The sequence below is a fragment of the Tripterygium wilfordii genome, chromosome 12 (assembly GCF_013401445.1).
Source record: "Tripterygium wilfordii isolate XIE 37 chromosome 12, ASM1340144v1, whole genome shotgun sequence".
Lineage (NCBI taxonomy): Eukaryota > Viridiplantae > Streptophyta > Magnoliopsida > Celastrales > Celastraceae > Tripterygium > Tripterygium wilfordii.
The window spans coordinates 5,945,777-5,963,826 of record NC_052243.1 but is presented as its reverse complement, the minus strand read 5'-3'; the positions used below and the strand labels follow the sequence as shown (position 1 = coordinate 5,963,826).

The 18,050-nt window shown below is 37.5% G+C and overlaps 1 protein-coding gene across 1 annotated transcript; it reads right to left on the bottom strand.

Annotated features, from left to right (window-relative positions):
• Positions 1–6,070: 6,070 nt before the first annotated feature.
• Positions 6,071–7,933, bottom strand: LOC120010050 (ammonium transporter 2 member 4-like). Its single transcript, XM_038860733.1, has 3 exons — positions 7,346–7,933; positions 6,830–7,115; positions 6,071–6,630 (listed from the first exon to the last, which is right to left on the bottom strand). Exons 1-3 carry the CDS (start codon positions 7,931–7,933, stop codon positions 6,071–6,073), a joined length of 1,434 nt encoding a protein of 477 aa, XP_038716661.1.
• Between the last annotated feature and the right edge of the window lie 10,117 nt (positions 7,934–18,050).

Here is an 18,050-nt window from a genome sequence, read left to right as displayed (position 1 = left end):
TGCTAAGTAAGATACTCAAACTTCAATAAAAGATACCACCAGCTTGTGCAGCTGATTCATCGAAGCCGAATGTTGAAGGTTCAGGTGGCCCTTGATTGGCCATCGCATCACATACTTGATTCTGTCTGGTTTTCCATGGTGTCTCGGGATTTACGTGACACTTCATTCTAGGTGGTGCAATGCGTTGACTTGAAGTTGCTAATAAAATAACCAACTGGTTACAAGTATTGTAGGTCTTAGTTTGTCTGAAAAGGTTTAGGAGTTAGCTTCTCTATTTTCCTTGTTTTCTTGATAGTGAATGGCATTTTCAACTTGCCGAATAAGTGTTTTTCTCGAACCTTGGATACATTTGTTTTCGGAACGGTGACCATTCCCATAATTATTTCCTATTTGGTAAAAAAATGATGTAGAGTCAAATTGGTTGATGGTGCCAAATATGCCAAGTAGCAAGGTACCAAATATGCCAAGTAGCAAGGTGTCAACTGTGCCGAGTAGTGAAGGTGGAATGGCATGTAGGGGACTTGAACCGCAAGAAATTCAAGGAGGAACACCAGGTGCCAAGGTTGTGCTACCTATTTGTGTTGAGCCCGAACAGCAAGTAATCAAAAGTGAAGGACCCGTTAGTGGGCCAAAAATTGGATCAGAACCAACTGAGAAGGAACTTGAACATGTATCAGAAGTTGAAGGGGGCTTTTTCTCCAGTACCCGACAAGCCTTCTCCTGGGAATATGTCTGAGGTAAGCACCCACACTACATCTTTTCTTGCCAATAGAATCTTCGGCTGGTTATGTTTTACCTGTTAGGCATAACCGGGGAAAACTTTATTTCCGCTCGTGGCCTATCTGTACCTTTGAAGGCCTTTACCAACACACTATCCTCATGCCATGTTCCTACAAACATTGAGGAGGCTCTATTTGACCCAAAGTGGGCACAAGCAATACAGGAGGAAATGGGAGCGTTACAAAAAAATAATACGTGGAGGCTGGTCTCATTATCGGAAGGAATGAAAGTGGTTGGTTGTAAATGGGTGTTCTCCGTAAAATACAAGGCTGATGGATCTATCAATCAACACAAAGCAAGACTCGTGGCCAAGGGTTTTACCCTGACATATGGCATAGATTATTTGGAGACTTTTTCTCTTGTGACGAAATTAAGTACTGTGAGAGTGTTATTGTCTCTAATAGCTAACTTGGACTGGCCCCTGCACCAACTTGTCGTAAAATATGCATTTTTGCATGGTGATCTTGATGAGGAGGTCTACATAGACACCCCACCTAGCTATATGTGTGCCTCTACAACCAAAGTTGTTTGTCAATTGGAGAAGGCACTATATGGGTTGAAACAATCACGCCGAGCATGGTTTGGCTGTTTCAGCTCAGCTATGGAAAAGTATGGCTATCGCCAAAGTAATGCAGATCATACACTCTTCTTGAAGCGTCAACGAGGCAAGATAACGACTCTAATAGTATATGTAGATGACATGATAATTCCTGGAGATGATGCCGAGGAAATTGCTAGACTACAAAGGCAATTATCTAAGGAGTTTGAAATGAAGGATTTATGAGGGTTGAAGTACTTTCTTGGAATTGAGGTGGCGAGGTCACAAAGAGGTATTTTCCTTTACGAACGAAAATATGTAGTGGATTTGTTAGCAGAAGCACGACTACTTGAGTGTAAACCTGCAGAGACACCAATTGCTCATAATCATGGTCTAAGTGAATGTTTAGACAAAGCATTGACTAATAAAGAAAGGTACCAAAGACTCGTGGGGAAGCTCATTTACTTATCTCATACTCGGCCAGACATTGCCTATGATATAAGTGTGGTTAGCCAATATATGCATCGTCCAAAAGAAGATCATATGGGTGGTGTGGTTCGGATCCTACAATATCTAAAGTCATCACCAGGAAAGGGGCTCATGTTCTTTAAAAATGGCCATTTAGATATTGACAGGTACACCGATACGGATTGCGCATGGAATATCTTGTATAGGAAGTCCACTTCAGGTTACTTTACATTTGTGGGAGGTAACTTAGTCATATGGAGGAGCAAAAAACAGAATGTAGTAGCATTGTCTAGCTCCAAGGCTGAGTTTCATGGTATGGCTAAAAGGTTGTGTGAGCTCTTATGACTCAGGAGGCTACTAAAAGAAATTGGGTTTACTTCCAAATCACCAATGAATTTATTTTGTGAAAATAAGGCTGCTATTGCCATATCTCATAACCCAGTTCAGCATGACCAGACCAAGCACGTAGAGGTGGATCGTCATTTCATCAAAAACAATTTGGAGAAGAAGATTATCAGTTTTCCTTTTGTTAAGTCAGAGGACCATTTGGTGGATATTCTTACTAAGGTAGTTTCATGTTAAGACTTTCATGACTCACTTGACAAGCTGGGTATTAGGGACATTTATACACCACCTTGAGGGGGGTATTGACGTGAGTCATTGGAATTCCGAGATTATAGGAATGATAGACGATAGGAGTTGACAAGATATCAAATATAGAAACTGGTTAATTACAGATATTGTGCATATTTCTCTATTTAGGGGAGACCATGATTCTAGCTGTAGATCTTGTATAGACTAAGAATAGGTTTTCTACTGATACTCATTTATATCAGTTGTATCTGTATCAATGTGAATTGAATTGAAACTTATAATTTAGCAATATATGTATGTATATATGTGTTGTGTACGTGAAGCAAATTAGTGTTTGATTTGACTTTGTGTTCTCTTTTCTTGGTGAAGTTCAACACGGCATGGTATTCTTCAGATTATATAAGTGTCGTTTGAGGAGAATAAGAAGAAGGTTGGTCCATGGTAGTGCAAAGGAGTTGAGGGTAGATCCGGGTGGGCAGTGTAGTGGGAGGTTGTGTTGCCATGAGGAGGCTATGCGGTGGCTGGGTATAGCTCCTAGACGGAGCTCGTGCATGAGTGGTAAAGCTTATGGTGTAGAGAGAAATCAAAGGGTTGTGTTGAGAGCGAGCAAATGGTGATAACTTTGTGGTGTATTTCTCGGGTTTAGCCTAGGTTTCTTTTGGTTAGACTTAAGATGTAGGGTGTTAGAGATATAGGCTGAATTAGAGCTTATGTAATCTCTTGGGCACTTGGGTATTCTTGGGTTTCTTGGTGAGAAAAAGTTGTCAGTGTGTGGTTATACAAATTTTCTACATAGTGAAGTTTTCTCTTGGTTGTCTTTTGACAACGACCATGGTTTTTCCTCCGATCTTGGAGGTTTTCCACGTATATTCTTGTGTTGATTGTTGCACTTTTATATTTCGCTTTTCTCTTTGTTCGTGTGATATCTCTGTCAAGGAAGATCATGGGTCTAATTTTCCCAACACTAGATCCTTTTCCTAATGGTAGTCCAAACTTATATCCCTTTGGTTTGTGGATACCTGGGCTCATCGAGGTGCATCATCGGTTCAGTAATATCGAAGCATCTCCTCAAATCGATACGGAGGCATCTTCTCGGTTGTCTTACAAATACTTCAGTTTGACATTGCCTAAGCTCGTTCCTTAATATGAGTGGCTCGATCTTCGATACTGCCCTCTCCTACTCGTCAAAAATTGAACATATTTTTACACATTAAAATGCATGTGGATATGAACCCGTAAAAAGAATCCTAATCCATAAAATCTCAAAATCCCCAATTCTTGTTAACTCGACTCACTTTAGGCTTCAATGATCATATGTTGTAGAATATCCAATTTAGCCTAAACTTCGGTGGCTCACTTGCATGTAGAAGCGGTGGACATGTTGTGAACGTCATCTTCTTGAAGAGTTAGTTGAGAAAATTTAGCTGAGCTAAAGGCCCTCAGAGGTAAAATAAGAACGTGTCACAAGCCAAATCCTTGACTGCATATTCAGCTCCCTAATCTTTATGAGGACTATTTGCATCCCTGACTTAACTAAGTACATCCAATTCTAAACAAACCCCAACTAAAAACATAACATTTATGAGTACACCTCAATTTTAATTTTTTCACAAAAACACCATCTACCTCCTTTCAACCCTAACTCCCAATCCCTTAAAAAATGTCATCCTTGACTGCAATCCCTTCAAAATTGCCATCTTTGATTGTAGTTTCTAGATCTAGCACTTACTCAACAAAGACCACTCAAAAATTTCAAAGACACATCACCAACAACACGAGGACAAGAAGAAGCATGTAGGAGAGAAGGAGAATAACAGAGATAGTAGTAAGAGAAGGAAGAGTATTTCTCCATTATTTGCTCTATCAATCTGTTTCTTTGTTTCTAGTCAAAAGAGTGACCAATCTTCGTCATCAAAGACATGATGGACCTGAAGGAAGGACGAGGAGAAGGAGAGAAGGAGAAGGGGAGAAGGAGAAGGAAGGGATGGAGGGAAATGATATGTGGTAGAGCCAGCTGGGGTATTATTAGATTGTGTTGGAAACATGCAACTCGCTGAAGTGTATAAGGACCTCATAAACATAAATGATAGCTAGACAAGTTTCAAAAATTTCTTATCGAAAACTAATCACCACAGCATAAACCATATATCAATTAATTACAAGTAGATTATTTACCTTGAGATCTCTGATTTGATCTCTAATAATCAGGAACGAAGGATGGAGTCAGCGAGTTTGATACTAAGCTCAAACCTGCGGAGCTTCCACCGTATCACCAATTCCCAAACTTGGATTGAGAGGGTAGTCTCTTTTCTCGAAGAACCTAAAGAAAACAAACCAAAACTAGTGGAACCAATTAGAGAGTAGAGAGCCAACTGATATTTCAAAACTTGTGTTAACAAAACACATACTATGTGTGTATTTATAGGGTTCGGTCACACCTAGGATTTTCTCCCAAGGTGGGCCGACGCCTATCCCTCTCCCTCTCCTAATTCCAGTCCGTTTTGGTTTTCCTGTATCTTCTAGTATTGGGCTTCTGGGCTACAGTGGGGACCACCGAGGAAAAATAAAACATGGGCTTCCTATGAATTTAATTATCAGCCAAAACCCATGGACATAATTATAATTCATAAATTATAATATATTCCACTAAAATATTATAATTGCACTCCCCGTTTTATCTCAAATTAAATCTGAGCCTTTCGTTATACTTGTTCATGAAATTCCTCACGTTAAGTTACAGATACCAGTCAATTAAATATGCCACTGACATATAATATTTAATTGACATCTTTAAATATTTCCTTGAGCTTACCGCTTAACTTATTTGAATATGTCGGATTAATTAAAATCCACCTGCAGGGTTTTGACACAATCTCAAATCCTATAAGCATTCTCAAGAGGGTATCATCAATCCATAGTTGAATGTGAATTTTATTAACAGATTATTTTTCATTGTACATTTAATGCGGTGACCCAACTCACTTTGTGTTTATTGGCCTATACACAAAGACCTCATCTTTTAGTAAATCAAAGTCTCGTACATTAAATGTACATGTATTAATAATCTTTAGTAAATTAAGAATATGAACAATTCTATAACAACTGTGTGAGTGTCTAATTTTCCATATAGTCAGACTGGGAAAATTGACTCACACGTAGTCCTGATCAATACACTACGAGTGTACTGGTATAGTAAGTTTAAGCTTTGCCGCTTTCCATAACCAATATAGGTATACTGGAATACTATACCACAACTAAGTCGACGGTTTGTCCAATTCCGTCTTAACTGTGATCACATACTTATATTCGATAGGAACTTATGAATTGATATTCCGTGTGCAAGCTTAGACTCTACACACCAATTCATATACCTTATAGAATAAAAGACACTGATGCCAATATGTCTTTTCTCATTTTAAATGCCCAATATATTTTTGAATATTAAATAAAATAATGGTCTTTAGCATACTATTCCTATCAGATTAAGGTTTTTTTACGATTTTGAGGTGTCCTTAGTTAATTCTGTGGTGCAAATAGTCCCCATCCTAATCTTTGCAACCCACTTCATCGCCCTTATCTTATCCCTCCATAGTAATATTGAAATTCACAAATCGATCAACAATATAAAAGCAAAATCATTACATTTCTTTTCGTTAGAATCCCATAATATTCTATTTGAAATTTGAATCATCATATCATCTGAACATCACCCATAGACCTTGATCTCACATAAGAGTTCAAATCATCTGTATCATAAACTGAATTATGCTTAGGATTTCCAAATCTCTCTCCATCACCAATTAACGCAAAAGCTTGCTCTCCATGCACTTCTTCATCCCCAATTTGCAACTCCTCATCAGACAACCTAAGTGGAACGATTAATCCAATGAACCAGCAGATTAAGGTAGTGGTAACAAAATTTAGACATATAACAAAGCCAATCCCGACAATTTGAATCCCCATTTGTCTAAATCCAGCAGAAGTTCGACCATTCTGGAGACCATACGCGAGTCCAACATATTTTTCCCAATCGTCCACCAAGTAAAAAATTCGACATAGTTTTGGCACAGCGAAGAAACCTGTTAGGATCCCACCGAGGCTTCCAGCAATGGCATGAGTGTGGAAAATTGCTATAGGATCGTCAATTAGTCTTAAGAGCTTAATCTTGTTGTGGAGTACCACCATTGTATACCATGGTACACTTCCTGAGATTATCCCCATTAGGATTGCTGCCCAGGTCTGCACAACCCCTGTTTGATTCAATTTCGAGATTTATGTTATTCTAGTTTTATAATGAGAATTATACAAACAAATTCTTTGATGTTTGATCTATTTAGTATTTAGAATTTAAGATTTAGAGCCGTATGTGACAAAATAACTTTAGGAGTCGGATTACATTTTTCATTTGAAGTGATGGTTATAATTTAGAAGAGAAGAAATGCAACTCACCTGCACCAGGAGTGATGCAGACGAGGCCTGTGATCATGCCATTCACGGCACCAACGACGGACGGTTTCCCATAGAAGAACGTGTCAAGAAGAAGCCACATCAAGAGGCTCGTGGACGTGCACACGTGCGTATTAAGGACGGCCAGAGATGCGTCAATACTTACTGCGAAGGGACCTCCACCGTTGAATCCACTCCACCCCATCCAAAGCAGGCCTGCGCCTGCAAGCATCAGAATCAGGTTGTTTGGCGGGAACCTCTCCCTGTCTTTGTCTGATCTGGGACCCACCTGCAGGAATTAGTCAGGTATAACCATTAGTAAATTAGTGGACTGCAATGATAAAATAAGCAGAAATACAAATTCACAATAATAAGTATTGAGTTCATAATTTCTTAAAAGTACTGAATTAATAATTATTCTTTGGGGCATCACCTTTGTGATTATAAAATAAAAGAATTTTTAGATTCTAAATTATTTGAGTTTGTATAAATTATCCAAATTTTTATAAATTTACTTACCCAAAAGGCTGCTGTGAACCCAGCGATACCAGCAGAAACATGAATAATATACCCTCCAGCGAAATCAATAACACCAAGCTTAGCCAACCATCCATCGGGACACCAAATGCTAAACACTGTGATTGTGTATGAAAATGTAAGCCAAAGTGGCACAAACAACACCCACGCTCGAAAATTCAGTCTTCCTAAAAGTGCACCTGCCACTAAAATCAAAGTGATCGCCGCAAAAACGCCCTGATAGTACACCATTGTAGCCGTCGGAAAGTACCCTAAAAATGCTTGTCCTAACAGGAACTTCTCATCCAAGGCAATGGCAGGTTTCCCTAAGAAAAATACTAGTTCATCACCAAATGACATCCGGAAACCCCACCCAACCCAACAAACAAAAACCATAGCGAATGCGTAAAACGCCATGAAAGCCGAGTTTACGGCCCATTTCTTCTTTACTATGCTCCCGTATAAGATTACGAGACCTGGTATGCTCTGGAGGCCCACAAACGTGGCTGCCGTGAGCTGCCATGCGTTGTCTCCCTTGTTCATCCACTCCGGGCTCGATTCATCGGGGCGGAGATTGACCGGGAGCTCCATAGACTAACCTAATTCGATTAATCAGTATAGAATGATAAGAGAAATTGAACGTGAAGGGGGAGAACTGAAGAAGAAATGACAAGGTAATGTGAGGTTTGTGATTGATGAATTTTTCTTCTTGTGTGTTTATATGGTATGTGAAGGGGGAGAAGAAATGATAAGGTAATGTAACATTTTGTACATGTTGTATTTTTCTTGTTGTATAGACACAGGAATGTGTTAACGCCGGCGATGTAAGAATTATTGACATGAATCTTCTTAACTTTTCTTACTGAATGATCGATTAGTGATAAGAAGCCACATATATAATCCAAAGCAAAGTGATGCAGATATAAAAATAATTCATTTCGTTGTGTTCATAATTAATAATAATTCATTATATTTTATTCAATATTTGTTTACCATGCATCCTATTCTGTGGCGGATCTTGAAAATAGATTGAGAGTGGACTTGGTTAGTTACGGAATCAGAAATTTATAGGAGAGGGCAATGATTGATGGAGATTCATTCGAAATTTTTTTTAAGGCTATTTACTGAAAAGTCACCGAAAATAAGTAAATATTTATATATTTATTAAATTAAACATCACAAATTAAAATATACCATGTTCAAAAGAACAAAAAAGTTAATCATTTAAGTTATGCTAGATGATTTTTCATTGAGTATAAACCATCTAACATCATGTATAAGTGTGTATCAATTAATAATTATAATTTCTATGTTAACCATATATATTATATAGTTATTAGAAAATATAAATATTTTTGATAATATATACATTATATACATAATGTGTAAAGAAACTTTTAAAAAATGTAAGGGACAAGTGAGTAGAAATGCATGTACGTTTAGAAAAATATATAATTTATATCACATTATAATTATTATGTACATAGTAAAGATTTTTTTAAAAAAATTCGAGGTGAGCTTGAGCCCATATTGAAGACAAGGTGACTCCGCCTCTATATAAATATGTAATAGATAATTGTTTTTCCAAAAATTCAGGGTTGGCTTTAGCCCACCCTGAATATAGCGCAGCTCCGCCAGTACATCTGTTTTAACTTTTAAGTATAGATAAAAAAAAAATATATATATATATATATATACACTCAAATATGGGTGTTTGTTTTTTGTTTTTTGTCAAGACTGACTTTGGTTGATACCGAGTAATGGGCCCACATGCATTTCTTTTGAAATAGCAAATGAAATTCTGACACATAGTTTCCTGTCCTCTAGTGCTCTCCTACAAATCTTACATCGAAATCTCCGTTTGGTAAGGCATTTCTATTAGTATTTATACTAGTTTTGAACATAAATGCTAGAGGCCAACCAAACGAACATAACAACCCCAGAGGTTTTTGATAACACAAAATTGTATTTTCCAAATACTACCATTTTGAAGCATTTTTGTAGCATTTTGATATTAATGTCTATTTTGTCCCCTATTTTGTCCCTGTTCCGATTATAAATTAATAATCTTTATTTTATAAATTAATTAATAGTCTTTATTTTATAAATTAATTAATTACCTTAATTTGATAAAATAATTAATTACCTTAATTTGATAAAATAATTAATTATCTTTATTTTTAATAAATTAATTAATAGTTTTCATTTTATAAATTAAATAATAATTTTTATTTTATAAATTAATTAATTACCTTTATTTTATAAATTAATTAATTATCTTTACTTTTAATAAATTAATAAATTATCTTTATTTATAAATTCATTTTTATGTATAAATATATGTATATGTCTTTGTTACAACTAAAATGCATAATACCTGATGTGCCAAATATATACATACATTTGCACATCATTTACACATAAGTTCATCCCATTTTGAGTTGATTAAGAGTTGATATTGCCTAAGAAAGTTATATTTGCATATTGTAGGTATCAAGGCAAGAAAGGAAGGAAAAGAGTGCAAAATGAAGATTTTTACTCCAGAATCGATTTCTGATCGATCGGATCCATTCCCGATCGATCGGACCTGCCAAAACAGCATTGAATTCATGGAGACAGATTGTATTTCCGATCGATCGGAACAGTGTTCCGATCTATCGGAGGTTTTATTCACAGCACGCGCAGTTTCGCGAAAAAGTTCCGAATTCACTTGTTTTTAAGCCAAAACGACCCCAACTTGTTTTGAAAACGACATAAGAGTTTGGGGAAGTATAAAAGGGCAAAAAAATAGGGTTTTGGGGAGTTATTGGAGGGTTTTTCATTCTACCACCATTGGAGAGCTTGGAGCCACAATTGAAGCTTGGAGAAGAAGAGGGTCTACAAGGGGGTTTTCTCTCCCCTTTTCTATCCTAGTTTCTATGGTTGATTTCCTTTGTTTAATGATGTATTTTGCTTCCATGAGTGGCTAGATTTCTTACTAGGGTCTTAATGTAACCAAATCTTGAAGATTCAATAAACTTGGTTTCCTTATTTCTTGATTTATCTCTCTCTATTGATTGTCTATGGGTGTGATTAATGTTTTTGAATGTTTGGCCATCATTCAATTGATTTGCTGCCTAGATTGAGACCGGAAGGAGATATCTAGGGTTTGCCTCAAGCCATAGATGACATAGGGTGCATGAACCATAGGAATATAGGTTTGTGGCTTATGCAATCGCTAAATGATTTCCATAGTTCTTAATGGGTTTTTGATATATTAATCCGATTGTTAGGAATAACAGGGATTTATGTTGAAAATACGTTTGATGTATCTAGGAATAGAACATTGAATAGGTTGGGAAATCGATTGTCATTATAGAGAGATGAATTAGGGATTAAGGGACTAAGGGAATTGAATTGGATAGATGAGGTGACTTTAAGTACCCTAGTGTTTTCCATCCTTGATTTCACACTTGTGTTTGATTTGTCTTTGTTCTTTTTAATTAGTTTAGTTAAAAATCAAAACAAACCGCAAAACCTTTCCCCAATTTGCATAGTTATTACTAGTTTGACATTGATTTCTATTGCCAACACATCCCTAGTGGAAACGATAATTTACTCATCTTTTTATTACTTGTGCGATTTGTGCGCTTGCAATTAAATCCATATCAATACCCCTACACGTCATTTGTCACAATATGCTACACAACATAAATGTTACTAGTAAAAGTTCAACAAAATACTACCAAGCATTCATGCAGCATATCTGCTACTAAAATTGTCCAATATTTCTTTTACCATCATTTTTACTAGTATATCGCTACTTTGAAAATATTTTACCAAATTAGGCCACTGACCGGTCAACGCGGGTCAACTGCTTATAGGGTTCGACAAGAGAACCGACCTGTCTTCAAAGAAAAATTGTGGTCTATAACACTGACTGATATATGCTTATTTCCTTCTTGTTTAGTGTCGTATATTTCTTCTTTTGCCGTCATTACTTTCCATATATGTATTTGGAATCTTAAAGTGCCAACTAAGCGAAACAATTAATAGAGCATATAATAGTTATCAAGTGTTTTTTTAATAACAAGATTGTGTTCCTTTAGAACTTAGAAGAAAGTAAGTGGTGACTCGAAGTTTGCGCATCAAGGATTATTTCCTACCAATTGTACCACTCACAAGTGTTTAGTTCTCAACAACACAAAAAATAAACCGAAAATAGTTTGGAAGACTTGCAACTTTCTTTACAATCCTCTATGATATTACGAAAATAGTCCTGCCAATTAGGAATTGACTTAAAGAAAAGACCTTGGAACGGATTGAGATACCTTCATTGGCTTAGACGAATGTACCTTCCTCGGTCAAAATGAGGAAGGTCAATTGCTATCTGACTGAGGTAGATAGTTTCCACTCAACCTAGGTAGATTTCACCCCTTTCCGACTGAGCTAGGTCGCACCTATCTGATTGAGGTAGACTCATCAACAGGGAATCAGTGTCCTTATACAACACCAACTCTATACACGATCCAACTATAACAATGAGAGAGAGTTCAACTCCTACTATAACAAAAACACTTCAACTCACATTAAAAAGAGACCTCAAACGTCAAGTAAACATGCTAACTCATACACTCTAAATTACTAACTAAGCAAGAGGCAACACTCCAAGCAAAGAGTCATCCTCCCAATTTTAGATAGTACTGACTCGAGCGTCAGAGAGGTCAGCTTGAGCACACCCTCGGGGCTCTATCGTAGGTTACGTTTGTTCTAAGTTCAGGACAACAGAAGGAAGATACTCACCAGTTTGGAAGGTAACAACCAGTTATAGCTCAGTCTGACTTGACTAATTCATTCGATAGGGCATACCTATTTACGACATCATCAGTTTAGCATTGTCTGTAGGAAAGAAAGTAAACTTTCCCAAAGAAACTCACAATGGCTGAACTGAGAAGGAACGTCATGTCAACTTCGAAAACAAGCCAATGGGTGGCTAATCCTGAAGACCTCCACAAAGAGCTAAGCGATAACCCCCAGATTGAGGAAGTAGGCCATCAAGGGGATGGCATAGACCACACCGAATTGCCTAATCCTCATGTCGGTTAGCCCAATGCGACATGCACTAAAGAACAATTTCGGTAGCTCTCCCAAACAATTGTTGGCTGAGATTATGATGTACCAATAGTAGTAACGAAACTTAGTTGTAAAGCAACATCAGGTGCCACCACCGAACCCTCTAGCTCAGAATCCCGAGGAGTTAAGAGTTCTTATTGCGGTCAATCCCAACAGTCGACCAAGAGGGACAACCAAGATGACAATATTTGAAAAAGTACAAGAAAGGAGACCCAAACGACCTATAATAAGGACGTGGACATGCATTTGAAGGATATGAACCAAAAAATTATAACCCTACAAGGGATATCACCCATGAAAAGAGTCTAGGACAGCTCATTGGCACCTTTAGCACCTAAGGTCCTTAAGACCAAGATGCCACTGCACCTCATAGTCCTCATGCTGAAAAGATATGAAGGATTGACAGACCCCTGTGATCACATTCAGAGCTTTAAATCTATGATGGAGTATCGGTGGGCAAATGACCTAATAATGTGCAAGGTTTTCTTATCTACCCTCTTCAAGCCAGCAAAGGAATGGTTCAACCAATTGTTGAGGCATAACATTACCAGTTTGAGAAGCTCGCACTACATTTTTCCCTGCAATGAGGATGGTGAAGACCAATTTGGACTTAATGAATGTCGAGCAAGAGCAAGGTGAGTCACTTTGGTCTTTCCTTGATCGGTTCAATAGGGCATATCTTAAAATCCCAGACGTATAAGTCCAAGTGGCCATCTTGGCAATTGTCATGACAGCTCGGGATAAAGAATATATGCGTTCTCTAACCAAGAATCGCTCGTAGAGCATGAGAGAACTCTTTGTAAGAGGAGACAAGTTCATCCAATATGAGGGTATGATGAAGACCTACCTGTTTGCTTTTTCCTCTAATACCACAAAGAAAAACTTCAACAACAAAGATAAACTAGAGAGGGACCAAGCTCCTTCAAATAAAAAGTCAGAAAGACCAGAGTCCAAGAGTGGAAAGAGAAGTGAATGTCTTTAGGTAAAGAAGACCGAACAAGGTCCTCCACTTAGGTATACATCTTACACCTTCTTAATAAATCCTTGAATAATATCCTTCAGGAGATTAGCAATAGGGATATTATATACTACCAACGAATACAGTCATCTAAAAGATGAGACTAAGAGCCTTATATAAGTGGATATCTCAAATAGTTCACCCCAGAAAAGGAGGAGAAAAAGAGGAGGGATGATGATAGAGATGATGACCGTAGACAACAGAGGAGAATGGAAGATTCCCCTCACCATCAAAGGGGAACTACTGGTACCATTGGAGTAATAGTAGGAGGATTGGCAGTTGGGGGAGAGAGTTCATTGGTAGGAAAAGCCTATGCCCGAATTAATGAAATTACTCCCAGAACTAAAAAGCCGAGGAGTGATGAAAAGAGATAACCTTCTCAAAAAAAGATGTTGAGGATGTACATGATCCACATGATGATGCCTTGATAGTGGAGGCAATCATTGTTAAATTCACGATGAAGAAAGTCATGGTAGACAATAGTAATGCGGCTGACATCCTATTCTACCATGCTTTTAAAGATATGAAGATTTTTTAGGGCAAGTTGAATTCCTTCTCAACCCCCTATTTCGATTTCCAGGAGAGTCAATAATTTCAAATTGAATAATTTCTCTCCCAGTGACATTGGGAACTTATCTCAAAATAATTATGCATATGATTGACCTGCTCGTAGTAGATGTAAAGACTCCCTACAATGCGATTATTGGAAGACCTCTCCTCCATAAGGCCAGGGCAATAGTTTCTATTTACCACCTCAAAATAAAGTTCTCAACTTCTAATAGGGTAGGAGAAGTGAAAGGAGACCAAAAGCTAGCTCGGATGGTGTATTATATCAATATGCAGGATAAGAAAAAGGCTTTTATCTTGGTAGCAAGCCTGGAAGTCTGAGAAAAGGAGAAGGCCCTCAAGCCAACTCTAGTTGAGGAGCTGGTTCTTATCATTACAGAAGAAAGCACTTAAAGAAGGCTATTCCTCGGGTGTTAATTGAAGAAATAACTCAATGATAAGGTAACTCAACTCCTCCTATCCAATATTGATAATTTTGTTTGGAGTGCAGATGATATGCCTGGAATCAATAAGGAAGTGATCACGTATAACCCTAGCATCAGATTGGATGCCAAGCATGTGAAACAGAAAAGAAGAAATTTTGCCTCAGGTAGGCAAAATGCCATTAAATAGAAGGTGAATAAGCTACTAGATGCTGGATTCATTCCTGAAGTACAGTATTCAGACTGGCTAGCATATATTGTTATGGTTAGGAAAGCTAAGGGGAAATGGTGCATGTATGTTGTGAATTCTACCTTGGGTCAAGAGCTTGTCAGTTTCATGGATGCTTACTCAGGGTACCATTATATTAAAATAAATCCCAAGAATGAGGAAAATACCTTGTTCATCACGCCAGAGGGCACCTATTGCTACAAGGTTATATGCCTCTAGTTGATATCATTCACTTCCCTCTACTCATTCGGTCTTGTTCCCAGAGAAACAATCTTGCTTCGAATGATAGGAACAACATTTAATGGAGGTAAAGAGGTATAGCCAAAAGACATCACCTAAAAATCTCTTTCTTATGCTCCAGAATTTAGAACGGTTTACACATGAGCTAAAGGAATGATTACAAGAACTAGACTTGAGTTGGTTATAATAGAGTGGCCATTACTACTACTAGGATTTGATATCGGTTGGCTGACCTTTAACATGGTAGCTAGCTTTGTTAGAAATTCTTTTGAAGGTTGGAGTAGAGCTCGTTATTGAATGGTCTGGAAGACTGTTGTGGAGCTGGAGTTGAATGCACAACTTGCTGTTAGCTTTACATTGATTGAAATTTTTTTTGAAATTTCTTAGAATTACGTTGAAGAGCTTCATTATCCTATATGAGAGTTTGTTGACATTCTTGTTGTATATTCTTTAGTATTTGCTTCATAGTCTGCATCAAATTCTGACTCTTGGGATAGAAGTGTTTGGGCTATTGATGATGTGTGTTCAGGTGTATTGGATCGTGCTTTACAAGCTAAATTAGAAGCAAAGCCGCTGAGGCTTAGGAAGTTAAGGAAAAATATAAAAACTAGTTTCTTGGAGCTATGCTAATTGAAAAGATAAGTGACTGGAGTTATTACCTAAGCAAGCAGTACAGATTTAAAGATGCAAGTATATGTTTTGACGCGGGGTGCGTATATACTTCTCTCCTTGCTTTTATAGCCTCTATTGTAACCATGGTGATCTTTAACTCATGTTCCCTTGGCATGTCCTTGGCATGTGCATATGTGAAGGATCATGGGGAACCATTCTCTTGTTTGTTACTTGGATTATTAGGTCACAACTCTTCATAACTGCCACATTCTCCTAATAGTGGCATCATGGTAAATGTCATGCATTGTGCCCCTTCCTCATGACGGATGTACAAGTACTAAGGGTATGCTTACTATTCAACCTCCTCGGATTGCGGGCTTCGTACTAGTGATCTAGTGAAAATGGTGAACTATTGTCATATTGGTAGTGCTCCTTTGTAGTTGATCGTGGGAAGACTCTTTCCTCTTCAAAGTGTAGGATGATCGTTCCTCATGTCTTTAGTTTTTATGCTGTTATTGGAATCATGTTTGTGACATTTCAGGAATGCACATGCAACTAACTCCGATTTCTTGAGTTGCTTTGAACTTATCCATCTAAAAACACGGATTATGTTTAATAAATTATTTTAACTCAAGATTAGAGCAATTAAGACATGATATCCTTTGTTTATAGCTTTTAGGACATTAATCTTTGGACATGCCTGATTTCTAGCAACAACTTCCTGGATTTCAGGCTAGCTAGCACCAAATTCACCTGTAAAATGAACAAACATTAATGCAAAATTCTCTTGCTCTCGTCATGTGTCAGCTGAAGATTGGTTGATGCTTTCCAAGTGTAGCACCCACGCTGCCATGTGTCAATAGAAGAGTGGACATCAATTCTAGTATAAACAGATTGATACAATTGTTGAAGTAAAGTTATATAAATATAAAAAATTTACTCCTATCAGCTGTGTAATGACCAATCCTAGAAAACAGTCTATGAATTGACTAGACTAACGACAACTACAAAAATCAAGCAAAGTTTCTCGAAAGTCCTTTATTTCAAACCCAAAAAATGTCAAACAAACTAGCAATAGTCAATGGAGATGAACAGAAAAAACATTCAGACCCTATGCCTTGGGCGGTCGGGGCTCCATTTCTGGGGACTGACTAGGCCCGAAGCCTGAACACATGAGCCAACTTTGGGCCGGCTCGAAAAGAGATGAAGACGAAAAAAATTACTCTAGATGTACCCTATCAATGGAGTTGAAAGTGAAGCAAATGATTAATATTTTGTAACTAAATAATTATGTATTTATAATCAAAGAGAGGAGAGTGATGCAAATGACTAATATATATATTGTATATAGATGCCAACCTAGTTGAGATGTATATATAATATATATAATGAAATTTTACCCTCTGTAAAATATTGTTCAATATTATTCAAGTGTATAAAAGTTTTAGCTCTATTATTCAATTGTATATTCAAAAAAAAAAATTCAAAAGTCAAAAAATAATCAAAGCCTAAGGCCAGAGCCATATGGTCTAGGCTTCATTTTGCCATTTAGGCCCAGCCTGGGCCTGGCCCGAAGCTGGATGATCAAAATCGGCCTAGGCCTTGGCCGGGTCAACCCCTACCTATGAGATAGATACCTAAGTGAGCAACAAAATAAGTGAGCAAGATACAAGATCCATCGCTAGACTAAACCTACAGAACAAGAGAGCAAACAAGCAAAACGAACAATGACAACTAAGAGGAGAAAATTATCCGAGCGACCAAACTACAAGTCAACAAGAAATGCTACAAATACGTAGAACATGTCTACCGAAACGAGGGATGCAATATAACAATATCAACAATATAAATGCTGCAGCTAACCATGCTGCAAAGACACCATTAGCAATGCATATATAAGTATACCATTATATTTGAACCAAAATTCAATCCTACAAGACAACTGACACGTGGTGAGGCGGGACCTACAATGCACAAAAAGCGACCAATCTCCTAGTGAATTGTGCTGGAGGAAAGGAGAATTTTATACTAACTGATGTTCATTTTACAGGTTTCTGATTGGTTGCTGACCTGAAATCTAGGGATTAGTTCCCATAAATCAGGGATGTTCAAGATTTGCTGTCCAAATGACTACAATTCAGGGTGTCTTGGTCCTAATGGATAAATTCGATTCAAACGTGGTTTGTTGGATAACTACCGAGATTTTAGCTGGATTACATCAAAGAAGGTCATAGAGAAACATAATTCTATTAGCTGGACAACCCAATTTTCTCTCAAACATATTGTCGGCCAAAACACCACTCCACAAGGCTCAACCCACATTCGTCCTACACAACTTAGATGTTCACAATATTATATGATCTTTCGTGGAAAAGCAATAACGAAATGATCGTCATGAGTTATGTTCCAATATTTTTGACCATGAAGCCTGAAGAATGGCGAAGCAAAAGCTACCAAGACTTCCAAGAGAAGCCAAATCCTCCATAAAGAAGAAGCACGACCAGAGAG

Bases quoted from the DNA above. Each gene is read 5' to 3' on its own strand.
- LOC120010050 (XM_038860733.1), bottom strand. From the start codon at position 7,933: ATGGAGCTCCCGGTCAATCTCCGCCCCGATGAATCGAGCCCGGAGTGG. The intron at 7,116-7,345 runs GTAAGTAAATTT...TAATTCCTGCAG, and splicing joins GGTTCACAGCAGCCTTTTGG to GTGGGTCCCAGATCAGACAA. The intron at 6,631-6,829 runs GTGAGTTGCATT...TGAATCAAACAG, and splicing joins CTGCATCACTCCTGGTGCAG to GGGTTGTGCAGACCTGGGCA.